The sequence below is a fragment of the Amaranthus tricolor genome, chromosome 2, assembly GCF_026212465.1.
Source record: "Amaranthus tricolor cultivar Red isolate AtriRed21 chromosome 2, ASM2621246v1, whole genome shotgun sequence".
NCBI lineage: Eukaryota > Viridiplantae > Streptophyta > Magnoliopsida > Caryophyllales > Amaranthaceae > Amaranthus > Amaranthus tricolor.
Genome location: NC_080048.1, coordinates 39,088,410 through 39,104,611, shown reverse-complemented (window position 1 = coordinate 39,104,611; position 16,202 = coordinate 39,088,410). Strand labels below are relative to the sequence as shown.

General features: G+C 32.1%; 1 protein-coding gene across 2 annotated transcripts; it reads right to left on the bottom strand.

Annotated features, from left to right (window-relative positions):
* Positions 1-1,128: 1,128 nt before the first annotated feature.
* LOC130805877 (DNA ligase 1) lies at positions 1,129-14,904 on the bottom strand. Of its 2 annotated transcripts, XM_057670695.1 has the most exons (18): positions 14,013-14,895; positions 13,226-13,342; positions 12,968-13,069; positions 12,768-12,884; positions 11,724-11,954; positions 11,496-11,590; positions 9,507-9,594; positions 8,352-8,483; positions 7,036-7,148; positions 6,397-6,498; positions 5,198-5,259; positions 4,799-4,870; positions 4,623-4,696; positions 4,476-4,532; positions 4,322-4,399; positions 3,942-4,019; positions 3,731-3,811; positions 1,129-1,628 (listed from the first exon to the last, which is right to left on the bottom strand). In XM_057670695.1, the coding sequence occupies exons 1-17, from the start codon at positions 14,787-14,789 to the stop codon at positions 3,737-3,739; spliced, it is 2,370 nt and encodes a 789-aa protein (XP_057526678.1). In that variant the 5' UTR covers positions 14,790-14,895; the 3' UTR covers positions 1,129-1,628; positions 3,731-3,736. The 2 variants fall into 2 exon arrangements, with proteins under 2 accessions (XP_057526678.1, XP_057526679.1); XM_057670696.1 differs by lacking the exon at positions 1,129-1,628 and having other exon boundaries at positions 3,349-3,811; positions 14,013-14,904.
* Between the last annotated feature and the right edge of the window lie 1,298 nt (positions 14,905-16,202).

Sequence of the window (16,202 nt, the reverse complement as noted above, 5' to 3'; positions counted from 1 at the left end):
GAAAAATTTTACTACAAGTGTATTATTTATCTATTTATAAAGTTAATTGAGTGGGATAAACTCAACATGAAAATGATGATGATGTATCTTTTAACTATTTATTAAATTTCAACATGAACATGATGATGATGTATCTTTTAACTATTTATTAAATTCTACAAAATACTGAATTATCCAATAATTTATAAAACTACTTTTAATTCATATTTTTTTAAACCATAAAATTCTTTAATAAGACAGTTACTTTAAAACGGAGGTAATATAATTCAAATAACATTTAGTCACTTGCAATAGGGCAATAGCATAGAATTATTTCACTCAAATGTTTAATCAAAGCCTAAATATTAATTTATTAACTAATTTAGTCAAAATGATATTTGCTTTATGTTACTTTTCATAGAGTTATCATTAGATAAATGTTGGAAAAGTTTGCACGGTTGATTCTATCTGCTCCCACTTAGGGGGTTAAAGCCAAAGCCATTGCTTAAGGAATTGTTCAACATCTTCATTACCATCATATCATTATCCAATATATTCACTTAGAAATTATAATTAGAGTCTTAAAAGATATGAAAAAGACAAATTATTCATACGACTGTAAAAACGATATTATTAAAGTGTCACTCAGCTCAAGAATGACTTGCAAAGAAAACTAAAGCAAGACAAGATAGGAACAAAATCGACATCTTCTTAGCAATTAGCATATGGAGTATAATAATTAATAGTTGAAAATTTTGATTTTATCTCAGTCGTAGATTTTGAGTTCAATTCTTACACGATTATTTTCTTTCATCAGCCTACTATAAACCAATAAATAGCAAAAGATAATCTCTAACAAATCTTAGATTTGAGAGGAGCACGTCAAAAATAGATGTTAGCGTCAAACTTAAGTACTCTATGTATCTCACTAAATTCGTTCTATAGATAATCAATAAACAAACAAAAAAGTGAGTGACAGTAGTATTTTTGAAAAAAATGAAATAAAGAATATATAATTACTGATAAAAATATAACTTAAATATAAAAATATAATTAAAAACAAATGTATAATGACAAAAAAAAAATTTAATAGAATGAATTAAAAATAAAGACAGAACAAAAGAAAAAAAAAATAAGAGCATGTCGATTATTTTCACAGCTCCTTTTTATTGGTCTTTTTCATCTTTTTCCAATTATTTAGTCCACCCTTTTCCACCGTATAGAGAGCTTTGTTAATTGTTTCTATTGGTTCCCTTAATACTATGAAAATATATATTAAGTTAAAAATAAGATCAATTAATGAACAATAATTATTAAAAAGACAGTAGAAACTATTAGAAATGGAAAGTGGTATTATACTATTATGTGATTGTACAACCAAAACTAAGTATAATACTAATGATAAAAGGGATAAGTATGTGAGCACTAAAAAATTCAATGATAATATTAATAGCCGTACAGTAACGTAGGTGTTGCCTAACAATCTTATTTCCTTCCAACTTCCAAGTCTTAAACGTGTAGAAACTTCTTACCTTGCTCTACAGGCATAGCACAGCTGCTCTACTCTTTGCAAATAGACGTGTTCATTCGGATAAATGGATCCGTTTCAAGTTAGGTGATTTAGATCAGTTTTTAATTCGGTTTTGTGTCTGCATTAATTTTTACATAATTAAAATTCATTTTGAAGTCAGATTTAATTAAAAAATCGAGTAAATATCATATTGTTGAGTCTGTTTAAACATCTATAATTTTCAAGATTATATATAACAAATTTAAAAATATAAAATACTCAAATATTCAATCATTAACTATGAATCCATTATAGAGCAAGAAAAGCGGGACAAGTTTGGTTTCTAAGCTCTTGGTTACAACTTATAACAAACAATGAAGACATGTCTTAAAAGAAAATTTTAATAATTTAGCAATGAATTTTTCTTTTAAATCTCTCGATCTTTAGAGTGATAAAGAAGATTTTCTTATCAATTATGCAAGATTTAATTTCTCAATCTTTAAAATGATAAAGAAGATTTTCTTACTAATTATGCAAGATTTGATCTCTTTAATTGTTTTGTTTTCCCTTCATTTCATTATTTTTATCTTAATCGTTATACATCTAAACAAATAAAATATTATACATTTTTATTTTTATTTTTATTTTTTCTCATTTTCCACCAATCCAAAAAGTTGTTACTTGTTAGTATAGTGGTAAGTTTGTGAAATTTGAAAGTTGAGATTAGAAGTCTTGTAAGAGTGGAAAATGCATCCCAATAGTCAAAGGAGTTGAAAGCTTTCCCATTGCTCTTTCTTTTTTTGTTAATTATTTATAGAAGTCTCTTTGATATAAGTGTCCACTTACATTTTCCCATTAACTAAAAATAATACCAATATTTCAAGTACAATTTCCTTACTCTCCTTAGTGGGGAACTAAAGTTTAATATTCTTCCGTCTTTTTAATTTTATTATATAGTAAGAATTAAAAATAATAGCTTTTTATGTATTGGTAGCAAACTTAAAAGGATAAAACGAATATTTGTTAATTGTTATCTTTTTGGAAGCATATAAGTGGCAATCATATTAGTACTAAATTATATTTTATTGAATATTTGTATGACTACGATTAGAGTCTAGTATGACCATCATAGAATTATAAAGTTATGATCTCATATTTCAATAACTAACTTAAGTTTAAATAAATGTTAATTATTAAAAACATTAAAAAGTTTCAATATTAATTTACTTTTTAACATGAACTCTATAAATATAATAATAAAATATTAATAAAAATGTTAATATCTCTTGAATTTCAAAATCATATGTGATTATTCACTTTGCTCATAACTTAATAGTCCATTTGATAATAGTATTAAATGGTAAATATAAATCAACTAAAGATGAAAATACCATTTGGTATGACCCTTATGAGTTATAGTAGGAGAATTAAATACTTCAACTTATGATGAAATCTTATTTTCTAAATATTATTCAAGGCACCACTTCAAAGAGATTCCATCATTAGAATACAGCAAGGTGTCGCAAATCACAAGAAATAAGCCTTCAATATCATTTTTTTTCTCAAGATTAGGCCTAATTCATGTTTTAATTATTCCATTTTTTATTTCTTAATGAAAAAATGTTTTTATTATTACTCCCTTTCTCCTCTGAATAGGATCATTTGACTCAAAAGACTTTTTCTTATTTAAGTCAAATGGTGTTATCGCATAACGACAGAAAGAGTTTTAAAAAATAAGAGAAAACATCACCATTTAAGGGTGAGTAAGGCTTTTAATCGTCCATGACATTATTCTTCTTACAAAAAAATAAAATTTAGATTAGTTAATTTCTAAAAATAGCAACTCATCACTCGAAACATTCACGAAAAAAGTTTTAAATAAAATGTGGCAAAATGAATTAAAACCAAAAAATTTGCGCTAAGTTATTTCAAAATTTATATCAGTTATAAAATTATCTAAATACAGATGTACATGTCATACACACGCCGAAGCAGAAAGGATCGGTGCTACCAAAGGTGCTATAGCCAAATGAACCGGAGAATTCCATTATATCTCGAGATTCATGATGCTTTGGCAATGAATACCCGACATCAATATCGAATCGAATGGTTGTTCAATCTAATTGATAATTTTTCTAGGAACCACACTCCGCGACACATCTTGATGCAATAGGAAAAACATGAAAGTGTGCAAGATGTTCATGAAAAACTTGTTCCAGTGCGAAAATGGAAAGGGGATACCTTATATCAGTCGTCTTCTTCCACATCATCCTTCTTTTTTCGGTGTGGATTGTTTGCTTGAGATCTGTACATATCCGCCACCTGAAGGAAACCAAAAAAGTAACCATCGATGCAAGCACAAAGGTTTTTTTTTTTTTTTTTCTCGAAACCAAATGACATATCGTACATCAAGTGATCTATACAAACTTGTTATTAAGATCAACTAAGTCACCTGCTCAGATGATGTGGCGTCCTCTGGAGATTTATCCTCTCGGATACGAACCAGACGTGGAAACCGGAGTGAAATCCCCTACAAAACACAATTGATGATAATTTTTCAATTCGGAGGTCTAGAGAATCCTTACGAGTAAATAGTGAGAATCGAACTCCTATTACATGGGTGAAAGGAATGCCTTTAATCACTAGGTCAGCCCATGATTCTCCAAATGATGATATTTTAAACAAGAGGAGCTGATCAGGATGATTGGATTCGGTTGTAGTCAAAACTTAAAGACCGACCAGCATAATATGAACAAAAACGAAGATTCGGCAAGCACCTTACATTTCGGAGCATGTAACAGAAGAGTAAGGTAGTACGGAACAAAAACAAACCTTGCCAGGATCTACTTCACCAACTGCAGCGCAGTAAACTGGACTAATAGTCAAATCAGCTGCTTTGACCTCCCATACCTACAGGAAACAGACACTGATTATATTTGACAGGGGATCAATTAATAATGGTACGATAAAATGTTTAAGAATTTACCTCGACAGGCTCAAACCAGACATCTGGTTTAAGGGTGTCTCCAAAACAGTAGTATGGCTGAACCCATCAGATTTACAAAGTTGACGTGAGAAGTTTAAATTAGTATTAAAATATGAACAGAAGAAAACAAACTAATAAAATCGAGACCTTTGGTTCATTTATCACTTGAGAACGAAGACTGGACGAACGTGCTTCAAGCACTGCCTCAGAAAAACCGGTCCCTGTCACCGAAGAATATCCAGCAAAAACAAACATGAGCACAACACAATACACAGCATCGATATTGACTATTGAGTAGCTACCAATGAGCATAAACCAATTACCTATTTTGCAAATGCTCTGGAACTCTTCATTGTTACTGTCATAACAAGCAAGGAGGAAAGCACCGTAAACCCCTGCAAATTTTGGTAGCATTAGAATTTAGATGACCCGGGATATTGTCCTATGGCAGAAATTAATAGGAATCCACTTGGTAAGTAAATACCAACAAGCATAATTTCCTTCTACTCATTACGATAAGAATTCCTCCATGAGAACATAGAAAACAAATCAAGAAACATAAAAATAGCATGTACACACCCCAGTCCCACAAAGGAACAGATGTTCAGAGAAATACTCAACAATAAACTGAGTACCCAGCGGCCAGCTGAATGATATAAAAGGGTTATCACATGTATAACTAATTATGGTAATAGTTAAAGCAGGGAAAACTTTGTTTCAACCTGTTCGTTTCCCGCGACCATGGAATGCTCCAATAGGCACTAGATCCAGAGAGTCCCCGACACTGGGAAAGTAAATAAAGCATAAGAAAATTAGAGAAGGAGAAAAGGGGTTGAGGGAAAAAAAACGTCTAAGATTCATTTTCTTACAAGTTCACGAACTAAGTGTTAAAGCAAGTGCCAATATTCATAACAATGACGTTAAGTTTAATCATATTATCGAATATGCTTTATCATGTACATTGGAAGAGGATGGTGAAGATCTGTCTAGTGTGAGTGGATTAAGGTATGGAGCGATACACGAGGTGTTTAACATGGAACGTATGAGGTTCCAGTGATGTGAGGAACCATGCCTTGAACGAGTCAAGGCATGGGAATGTGGTTGCTCGATCAAAGCAAGTGAGAAGAACAAGTCAGTGAGCAGTAGAAGGAGCTGCTCGTTCGAGCAGCATGGGCTGAAGCTGACAGAAGGCTGCTGTGAAGACAGCTCGTTCGAGCAGGGTCCATGCTCATTTGAGCACAGTGCATTGGATCCCTTTGGCAGTTTCTGTTTCGTGTAAATGGCATTCAAGTGTGGTTTATTATTGTTTAATGCTATGCTTAAAGGTCATACTTATTGTAATGTTAATTGGCATGTTAATTGTGGGTGTTACATGTGAGTTTATAGTTGAATTAAGAGGGGGTTCTAGAATGTAGTATCCCTCACTATAAATAGGATACTCATTCATAGAACACAATTCACCACAAACACACAAATTGTAAGAGGGCTGGTACAATTGTTAGAAACTTGAGAGTGTTCTTACTTTGTTCTAGTATTGTGATCTTGAGAGCTTGTTCTCAAGATAAGGGAGAGTACATTTATACATTATATTGTTGAATCAATTATAAATAAATCTTTGTTTGAGGGGGTATTACCTCATAAACACTTGTGTTCATTTTGCATTTGTTTTTCATTGTTGAACCTCTTTGAGGCTTCTATTTCATTAAGGTTCCACCAAACCAAAAATGCATTGAACAAAATAGTCAGAATAGCTAGCAGAAAACATATTAACAAGTCTAAAACCTTAAGTGGCCAAGCTACCCGATTACGTTGGAAGTTTTTTTTGAATAAACAGCTAAACTGAGTACATGATGTAAGGGCATGTCTTGTAAATAGATATAATGTTATTGACGTAATCATCAGGCAAAAACCACTTTCTTACCTGTCCATGTAATCCTTTTTCAATTTAAGCCAGTTATTAGATCGCTTTGAAGGCTCATAGGTGGCCTCTTTTTCCAATGTTTTGATAATCAACCCCTCGCAACTGACAGAGAAAAAAAAAAGGTTGGAGCAAAAAGAATATACAAATGTAGCAGTAAATCGGAAAAATACCAATGGATACAAGAACTACAAATACTTTTATTGTAAATTTGTAGTACATCAAACACAACTAGAGATGCAAAATGCAGCATCATGAAATGAAATCAAGTACAAGTCTAATATACCATTAGCATAACTTTGTTGATTGGAAGCACAGAAACAGCAATAAAATTACACCTCTAACAACTCATAGTTGACATAGAAGCAGAAACAATTATACTAACATGAACCTAAATAAAACCTTAAGTATCAAATGTGAACAAACTGCAATATAAAACTTCCACTAGTAAAGGAGCACTGGTCAAGGCCATAACTCACAAGAGTACAAGTACGTCAGATCCTGTGATCATATAAATTACAATACCTACTCTTCTGCTAGATGAGAAGATGCATCTCTTAATTACTTTCTCATGACCAAGAGCCAAAATTCCTGCTTCTTCTCTACAAATCATCATTACAACAGTAGTAGGAAGGAGATTACCTGGCATCAATAGCAGCGTCAAGAAACTTCTGAATTTCCTCAAGATCATTAGATGCAAGTGCTGTGGCAAGCTGAAAATACCCGGGTTCTTCCACAAATGAATCATAAAGATGCTGCAATATGCCAAAAAAACAGACCAAGGAAAAATCAGATCACGAGATATGATCACAGAATAACATGCTATTAAGAACTCATCGCACTTAACGCAGAAAAGAAGAAATAATCACAATAAATATTCCCAATAGTCATAGGGTCTTTTGTAAATTATACATACAAATGATACCTATAACTATATCTGAGTTTTATTAATCAAAGAGAACAGATTTTAAACACCGTCCATCTTTTGACATGAGCTAATGCACACTAATACACAAAAAAAAATACATAATCTTTTCAAAAGGTCTCTCCTTGGCCAAGTGCACCTCCCATTTTGCCTCATGCGCCTCTTGAACTGCTCCTTGCTTGGACAACAAAAGGTGTTTTTCCAAGGCCAGGATCAATTTCAAGCTAAGAGCTATTAGCGACATGTTAATTTTACCAAAGGTAGCTTTCATATTTTATGACCAGAGGAAAAGGGATTATCTAATGAATTGGCTACCTTGGAAATAAGTTCATAAGAGAAAGTAGTGTACATAGAGAAAACATATCAGAAAATATTTGTATTGAGTTACTAACTGATTTTGGAGAGTGCAAGCTTCTCAAAGCTTGTAAACACTACTGTAATCATTTAGGCTACATTATCATTGATACAAATTGGATATTACATTACAGTTTAGATTTGATATTTTACTGCTATCATCACATTCAACCAGTTTTGCACTATAACTACTACAAAGCCTTACTAAACAACAGTCATGACATTTCCAGTCTTATAACACAGTCACAGATTTTTGATGCATTTAGAGCCTGAATTCTACTTGTAGTCATCGAAAACTTGGTCTTTGACTTATTGCCATTCTTTTTGGTGGAGCAGGTTGAAATTTTTTGAACTAAAGGCTGGAAAGGATAAGGTGAATGCTACTCTATTATACATTATTATTCTTTTAAAAACCAACTAACATATTGTTCCTTTTCCATCACGCTAATATGAGCTCTTCAATTCAGGGTAATTCTCTGTGGTCACCAACTTTTTTCTTTATCTTTTTTTTTAGAAAGTTGGTCTAATTTACGGAATTTTTCTAAAATTTTGAACATATTTTGAATCACAATCCTTATAATTCACATTAACAAAGCATGAAGCATCCTATTCCATATAGCAATAAATAACCTAAAGAAGAAATTGATGTATAGAAGGCAAGCATAGAACATGAAATCACCTGTCTGCGAACATTCAATTGTTCTTGGAGAAGAGGTTTTCCGTTCAAATGCAATATGTCGAAAGCGTAGACACAAACATTTACCTTTATCTCACTCTTTACGACATTTTTCCTAGGACGGGTGCTAAGTATCTAAAACCATCACAATTTAGCGTTAGAATAATACATACAACAACTTGATAGATAGAAGAGAACAAAGAAAAGAATGATGAAGTCAAACATAAACATCATTTCTAATTAATATAAAATTGGGGCTGAGTATATAGTATTAGGGGTACATAGTAAAAAGTCCACAATGTATCTACAGTCACTTTACAACATGATGAATTGACCAAAGAAGCTTGCTTTTGTCTAATTAAGAAAAAAGATGTCAAAGTAATGATTACAAGAATGCTAAAATAAAAATATATATAAATTGTTTCACAATCTGCTTCTATGTTAGACTGCATGGAAAAGAAAGAAACATTAACAATGATAGACTGGCAATAAAATGTATAGAGAACAAGAATGTTATACACTATATCTGAGTGCAGACATAAACAAGATAATCAACGATATTCATGACAAGTATAGAAAAAAGTCCAAAAATTCTGGCCTACTACTCTTACCTGTAAGTAATCCATAATTAATATGAACGAAACACATAAGTAAGAATTTTTTTTCTATTCACATAAATAGAAGTATGAAGTGATATCCTTAACTAAAGATGTTATAAGCTAATCCTTAATTGATAATGCACGTATCTATAGCATATGGTGCATAAGTTTTCCATCAATTTTCACATAACTAGCTTCTGATCCGCTCCTAACATGCACCCTCACTTGTTTTCAAAATTGCAATAGAATTTCTCTTTTGTTGGAAAACTGAACATAAGAACAAAATTATCTTTCTGAAAATCGTTTCATCGTTTTTACCGAGTCAGCTAAAAAATTAAAGATAAAACACAAGTTTCTATTTCACTAGGAAATAAAGAACACTAAAATAAAAGTTAATTTAAGCATGCATCAATCAAATTCAAGATAAAAGTTTGGCATATATAGTCTCCATAACCTGTGATACAGCAGTATTCTTTGTAAACAATTTACTAATTCACCTTATGAGGAAAAAGTATCGTAATACATTAAATGCATAAATTCATTTGAATATGCAGTGTACCTGAAAAGGAAGAATCTTTTGCTTCTCACGATCATAAGCAACAATTTCACAATCCAAAACAAAAGATTTCACAGAAGGCTTCTTAAACCTGTGACATGAGTGAAGGAAAAATAGTGAGGAATAACTAAAGCGATGAAGGGAGTATATTGAAAGGTAAGGCATAAGAGGGATACCATTCCAACAAACAAAATGAAGGTGGCTAGAGGTGGTATAAAAAATTAAGGTGACAAAAGATAATATGCAAAAGGGAAAGTGTAGTGGTGATGTTATGAAAAGAGAAGTTGGAACTATTAGTCTCATTACCCTAGGGGTTGATGAGTGGCTAAATCTTAAGGCCCCCCCTTATCTCTCCTTTTTTATATTCTCAATATTTTATCTCCTCATTACCATCTCTTTCCCTTCATCACCATTTTTACCTTCCTTTACACCTTTAATACATTATTAACGCATTCTCTGCAAACCACATAACACAACAAGGATTGTGCTCTGTATAAATGTGTTTTTCTAAGAAGTTAATGTACTTTTCATGATTAGTTATAAATGGTGGGAATCTCATTACATTGCATGTTCCTTTTTTGTATAGTATATGTACTTTTCCGAATAGTTGATGTGCTTTTCATTATCTATATATGTATTTGCAAAGCACGATGCTCGTTGTACTCAACTAGTACAAATCTGCAATTCATTACCCACTATCGAATCATGTCCTTATAAAATCATATATGTCAACAATTTTCACATGTTGCCATGAAGCCACAAGGAAACTGAAAACCCAGCTTACAATCATACAACACACAGGAAGTTCAGCTGTGGAAGTTGGAATATTTATATACAACTCGTATTTCCAAGTAAAGAAAGTATTAGCAGAAGACTAAATCTAAAGTGGAAGCATCTACACAAGGTAACTCCTACATCCTAGCTCTAATCAGGAGCAGTTTTGGGGTGATTAAGGTGCCCAACCGCATAGGACTCCCAAAATTAAATACCCTCATATACAAAAAAATCAAATTAAAATAATATTGTACTAAGTGGTTAGAGTTTTTATTAGCATATCAATGGTCATAGAATCAAATCCTATTGATGATATTTTTTTATCTGTTTCCAAAGCAACCCTTTAACTCCCAAATATCTTCTCTTAAATCATTTAATTTTTACAAATTCATTAAACATCAATAATCAACAACTTAATTCATAAAAATAATCAACATCTTATTTCTTAATTTTCCAATCCTTCAAACTTTATACTTTTCTATTATTGCTATCAATCGATTACTTTTTTTCTCTCCCTTCTTAACATTAGAGATGAAAATTTAATTTTTATTAACTTAATTTATTTTTATAAAATCCTTTTTAATGTAGTTAGAACTTGTATTGAGATTTTATTTAATTACAGTACTAAAAATTAAAATTGTGTTGAATTTAAAGGGCCCCAATTTTAAAAATTCATGAAAAAAAATTGGGCCCTCAGAATACTTGCTCCGCCCTAGGCTGTAATAGACCATAAAACAGAAGATGTAAAGAGGCACAAGATTTTCAAGCACCACGATGCTACAACCTTATAATTCAATATTAGAATATTAAGGGAAAAGAATATTGGAGGCATTGAGTGACACAAACCGGGCAATGACTGTAGCATTTGGGTAAAGTGCCATGAAATGTAGAGCCTGATTTTCTATAACAAAGTTGACTAAAGAATGCTATTTTGCCCTCTATTGTTCCCTATAATTCTAACAGGCTACAGTTAAATGCTTCTAATGCATTTGTCGTCCAATGCCATTCCACTCTCTTGACTGTGCAAATAACCAAAAAAGAATCCACTGTTTGCAATATCAAAAATCCCTCACTCGATAAATCAAGTAATAACTTCAAAACAAGTATCCCAATAGGATAATAATCATAAAGCATTGCAGCAGATATCCCTTGAAATCTCTTGAAACCACCTTAGGAAAACCAATATCATTTAAAAAGGGATACTCGGCAGAAAAGTACCTTGGAAGTTCTTCAACAACATCAATATACTTTTCCGTGTTCCGCTCGGCATTTCGGCTGTATATCTCGACAGAACCATCTTCCATGAAATGAATCTGCACTTAGCAGGTAAAATAAGCACAATAAGAGGGCTCATACTTTCAAACCCCTAGCACTACCAAAGGAAATCAAAGCAACATACTATACCTAAAGTAATCAGAGTAAAGAAAACAGATAGATGAAAATTACTTGAGCACGTTCTCCATCATACTTGTACTCGCACGTAAAGACCATATCTTGAAATTTATCTATTATTTCTGATATTCCATTTGTTGGTTTTGCTAGCATAGGTCCTATAGGAATACCAGGTGTAAAGGTACAAGTCTTTGATAGCTTCCATACACCATCAGTGAGAAGAGCAGGAATTATTTTATCATACACCGGAACCACAGAGTATACTTGTTTCACTATGTTTCCAGCCTGAGACAAACATAATAGAAAAAAAAAGGAAATTATGAGTATAGATTAAAAGCATTAGAAACATACAGTAAGCAATCGCATTAAATAGTCTACAAAAAACAAAGTGAACATGACTTGTTCTAAAGAAGGAACCGCCAAGCTTTGTCAAAAAAAACGTAATCTAGCAACTGAGTTGATCACAAAAGCAAAATCATTGTTGCTAATAAGAACTTTAGGGTTGGCTGACAATGCAAAGTTTAGAAATCTAAATTTAAAAATTCTCAATCAATTTAGATCAAGAAGTTGAGTAGTTGGCTTACGGTTGTTCTAAATGTTTTTCATTATGATTTATCATAAAAACCAAATTCTTAATATAGAAATAGATAATAATGTGTCGCCTCCTTTAACTTCCACATTAATTACTAGGTACACATAAGTGCAAACATGAAATACAAAGATATCCACCAAAACATGAGCATGAAAGTACTTAAATTTCCAAGTTCTGTTCAATAAGCCTTATCTCTTTATATATTATATTTGTCCCTCACAGGATCACACTTTTGAATTGTGACTTGACCATATGATCCAAGTGAAAATAGAATCAGTAAAAAAGAGCACGGATAGGGTGAATTACAGTAATGTGGACTTCGTGGATTATTGGCACTCAAACATCATATGTTGTCACCAAATAAGTATAAATCTGATATATTAAGAGCTAAGACGCAGCATATAACAGCTGATTCTCCAGCACACGAGAAGATAATCAAAAACTTTTGACGATACTCTGGTGATATAAGGCACTGATATGAAATATGAATGACCCAACACTATTACCTCTTCTTGTGGTGATTGAATATCAGAAGGGGGCTTCGAGTGTTCTTCAGAATATACTGCAGCCTGTCCCAGGGCAGTAAGAAGAGTCTTCTCTGCCAGACTGATCCGCAATTTTGCCTGCAAAACAACCCTAAAGATGTAAACAGACGGGAGAAAATAAAACAAAGAAGAAAAATAGCAGACGAAAGCCAAATAAACACCTGAAGCAGCCGTATCAAATATACAGGCTCACAATCTTTGGCAGCCACAATAAGTGATTTGATATAGTTCTTTTTCTTTTCTGCACTACCCTGATTAGATGTCTAAAAAAATAAACAAGAGCAGTATAAGACGTAGGAAAAATCTTACTTGACTTCTAATTATCTTCTTTGACATTGTTCAACCAAATTCTAATGGACAAGGGCACAAGAAAAAAAATGGCCAAAGTTTAGCTAAAATATTAGCAATGAACAATCTACCTGAGCGATAAGATGGAATGTATTGAAAACTTTAGCAATAGTCAAAGGAGGAGGTTTCATCATCATGCTTTGCTTAGAACGAATTTCTTTAGCAACATCCCCCAAATCACCTAAATCCTGTTAATGCAACAATCAACGAATAAAAACAAAGATAGATAGAACTTAAGTGATCGTTTAGCCACACAGTATGCAAAAAAGGATTATGGAGATGTTTTGTTCATGGCTTTTTGCTTAGTTTTTTGTTGGCTTTTGACCTTTGGCTTATTGGTTGGTCAAACCGCAATAAATGGCTTATAAGCCAAAATAAAAAAGTTACACCAGCTAGCTTTTTTTGTTGGTTTTTGCCTTATTGACCCCCTTTTTCTAATAAAGGGCTAACAGCCAATACCTAAATTTACCAAATATCTTCATAAACAACTGCCTTTTTCAGCTAGCTTAAAAGCCAACAAAAACGGCCAACATTTCCGGCTGATCAAACAAGCAACTAAAAAAGCCAACAGCCAACGGTCAATTGCCAAACACCACGTATAAATGGTAAATGGACAGATTGATCCAAATATAATAAACCATGAGAAAGCACCTTCTTACTCTAATTTGTGATTAAGTTTTCTTCAGATAGTACGTCTGTTTCTCTACTCTCTTCAATGAATTGTATGCCATGAGAAGGTACATTTTAGTCATAACAATTAACAGATATTCAAATTGGATTCATAAGAGACTATATAGTTGATATACATGCATTGCTAAGCAAAAAGAACCCACTACATTACAATTAACAGAATTATACCTGATACTTCTTCTTAACCACAGCTTCACTAGTTCCACACGCCTCGGCAAGTGCCTTAATAAGCGAAGCCTCTCCAATCCCAAGCTCCAAACCTTGATGAGCAGGAGCAATCTTATTGGCCAAAAGATAAACAACCGCCAAAAGATCATCAGAAGTCTTGGAAATCACGGTCCTCAAAAGATTACAAGTAATATCAGTAATCACGATCCGACCAGATTCGCCTTTAATCAATTCAAATGCCTTTGCAAGAAAAAGAAACGGAACTTTTTCACCATCCTCCCACCAAGCTGCTGATTTTGGGTCGAAATTAGCGGGTTTTTTCTTCAAATTGATAACAAATTCATCTACATTAACCTCCACTTTTTTGGAGTTAGATTTTATAGGTTTCTTCCCATTAGAGTTATCTAAAATAGGGGAAATTGGGTCTTGGGTTTGATGTTTTTCTGGAGAAGATTTAATGGGTTTATTCAAATTCGATTCTAGGGTTTTGTTTGAATTAGGGTTTTCTGAAGTAGGGCAAATTGGGTCTTGGGTTTTGCTTTTTTTCGGAGAAGAATTAGTGATTGAAGAATTGGAATTCTTCTTAGCATCGGCAGCAGCTTTACTACGTTTACGAGCGTTAGACATGAGTTTATCGAAAGCTGAAGGTGGTTTTGATTGAGACGACATCGCTCGAACCTTGAAATTTACAGAGAAATTGAAAGATATTAAGGAAGAATAATTGGGTTTGAAACTGAGTGGGCGAAGAATGAGAATGGAGGAAGAATGTCTGAACATACCCAAAGTAAGCTCAAGTTTTAGTAATGGAGGTTGGAGAGGGAAAAAATGGCGGGAACATGCCGTAGAGCCCCAAGAGTCTAGTGTCTTACATTGCAAGTTTAATAGTAGGTATACTAAATGCTGAAAATGACCAAAAATAAATAAATAAATAAAAATTCTATACTTATTGCAAAAACAACTTTCAACAAAATTTAAAAATAGTTAATCTTTTGAGAGACCGTTATTTAAAAAGACGCTTAAACCAAAAAATTTATATTTTTATTTTCTCTTTAATTTAAATTAATTAGTCTATATAGCTCATATATTTAATGTTTCTCTTGAAGAGATTGTCTCTTATAATAATTTGTAATTTAAAAATCATAGTTGTTCTACTTTGATAATTCTAATTTGTGATTTAAAGATCAAGAGATTATTTATTTGAGAGACGTCTCTCAACTCCAGGCCATTATTTAAATGTTCACTTACAATATCCTTAATGTATACTTATATTATCCTTAATGACTACTTACAATATACTTAGTGCCTACCGAAAAAGTACTTAAAATGCCTACTTATAATATTCTTAATGTCTACCGAAAAACTTAGCCTACTAGCCTAATTACCATATTCTTAATGCCTAGTTACAATGTATTTAATGTCTATCGAGTAAGTACTTAAGTACTTACAATATTCTAAATATCTGCTTACAATATTCTTAACGCTTACTGATAAACTTACTTTATATTTTCCTTTTAAGCCAACCTAATTAGAGATGGTCTCTCAAAGTGATTTATTTCAGTGAATGAATTTAATGAATTACAATTTAATGTATTGTCATTATAAAAGGTCGCATTAGGTGATAATTGGAAATTGTGAAAAGAAAATATAATTAATGTTTATAATTAATTCATTCTCATTATCTTTGTTTGATAGTGCATAGTTTTATCAAGTAGTTTAATGTATGTGTTGATTTAGGTGTCTTTTCTCGTGGATGATCTATAATGACTTGTGTCATTAATAGGGATAGACATAGGTTCTGAAATCTAAGGATTTAAATTCTACCCTACTCAACTTTAATTTAAAGGTATGAATTTAATTTTTTTTAGACCCTAAAAAATAAGATCGAATTTGGGTTTATAATATTAGAGTTCGGGTCCAAATCTTATAAGGTCTAATATATAAAGCCTATGTCATCAAAAATCAAAACACATCAGTATTGTTGTCCAAAAAACAAAATTTTGAGTGTAATCTCGATAGCGTGTTGTGCTACTACATAGTGTTTAAGAAAATAATTGTAAGCTTTCTTAGTTGTTTTAAGGGTTAAGTGCAAGTTTTCCCAAGCATGTGAAATATCTTTATAAGTAAAATGGCTTTTAATTAAATAATAAAATTAAATTACAATAGTTGTCTTTAAAAGTCAATTCCTATAAA

Excerpts from the sequence above, each read along its gene's own strand:
- LOC130805877 (XM_057670696.1), bottom strand. The coding sequence starts at position 14,789 with ATGTTCAGACATTCTTCCTCCATTCTCATTCTTCGCCCACTCAGTTTC. Across the intron at positions 13,070-13,225 it reads CATTCCATCTTATCGCTCAG|ACATCTAATCAGGGTAGTGC; the intron begins GTAGATTGTTCA and ends TTATTTTTTTAG. Across the intron at positions 4,533-4,622 it reads AAGTGATAAATGAACCAAAG|CCATACTACTGTTTTGGAGA; the intron begins GTCTCGATTTTA and ends TGATGGGTTCAG.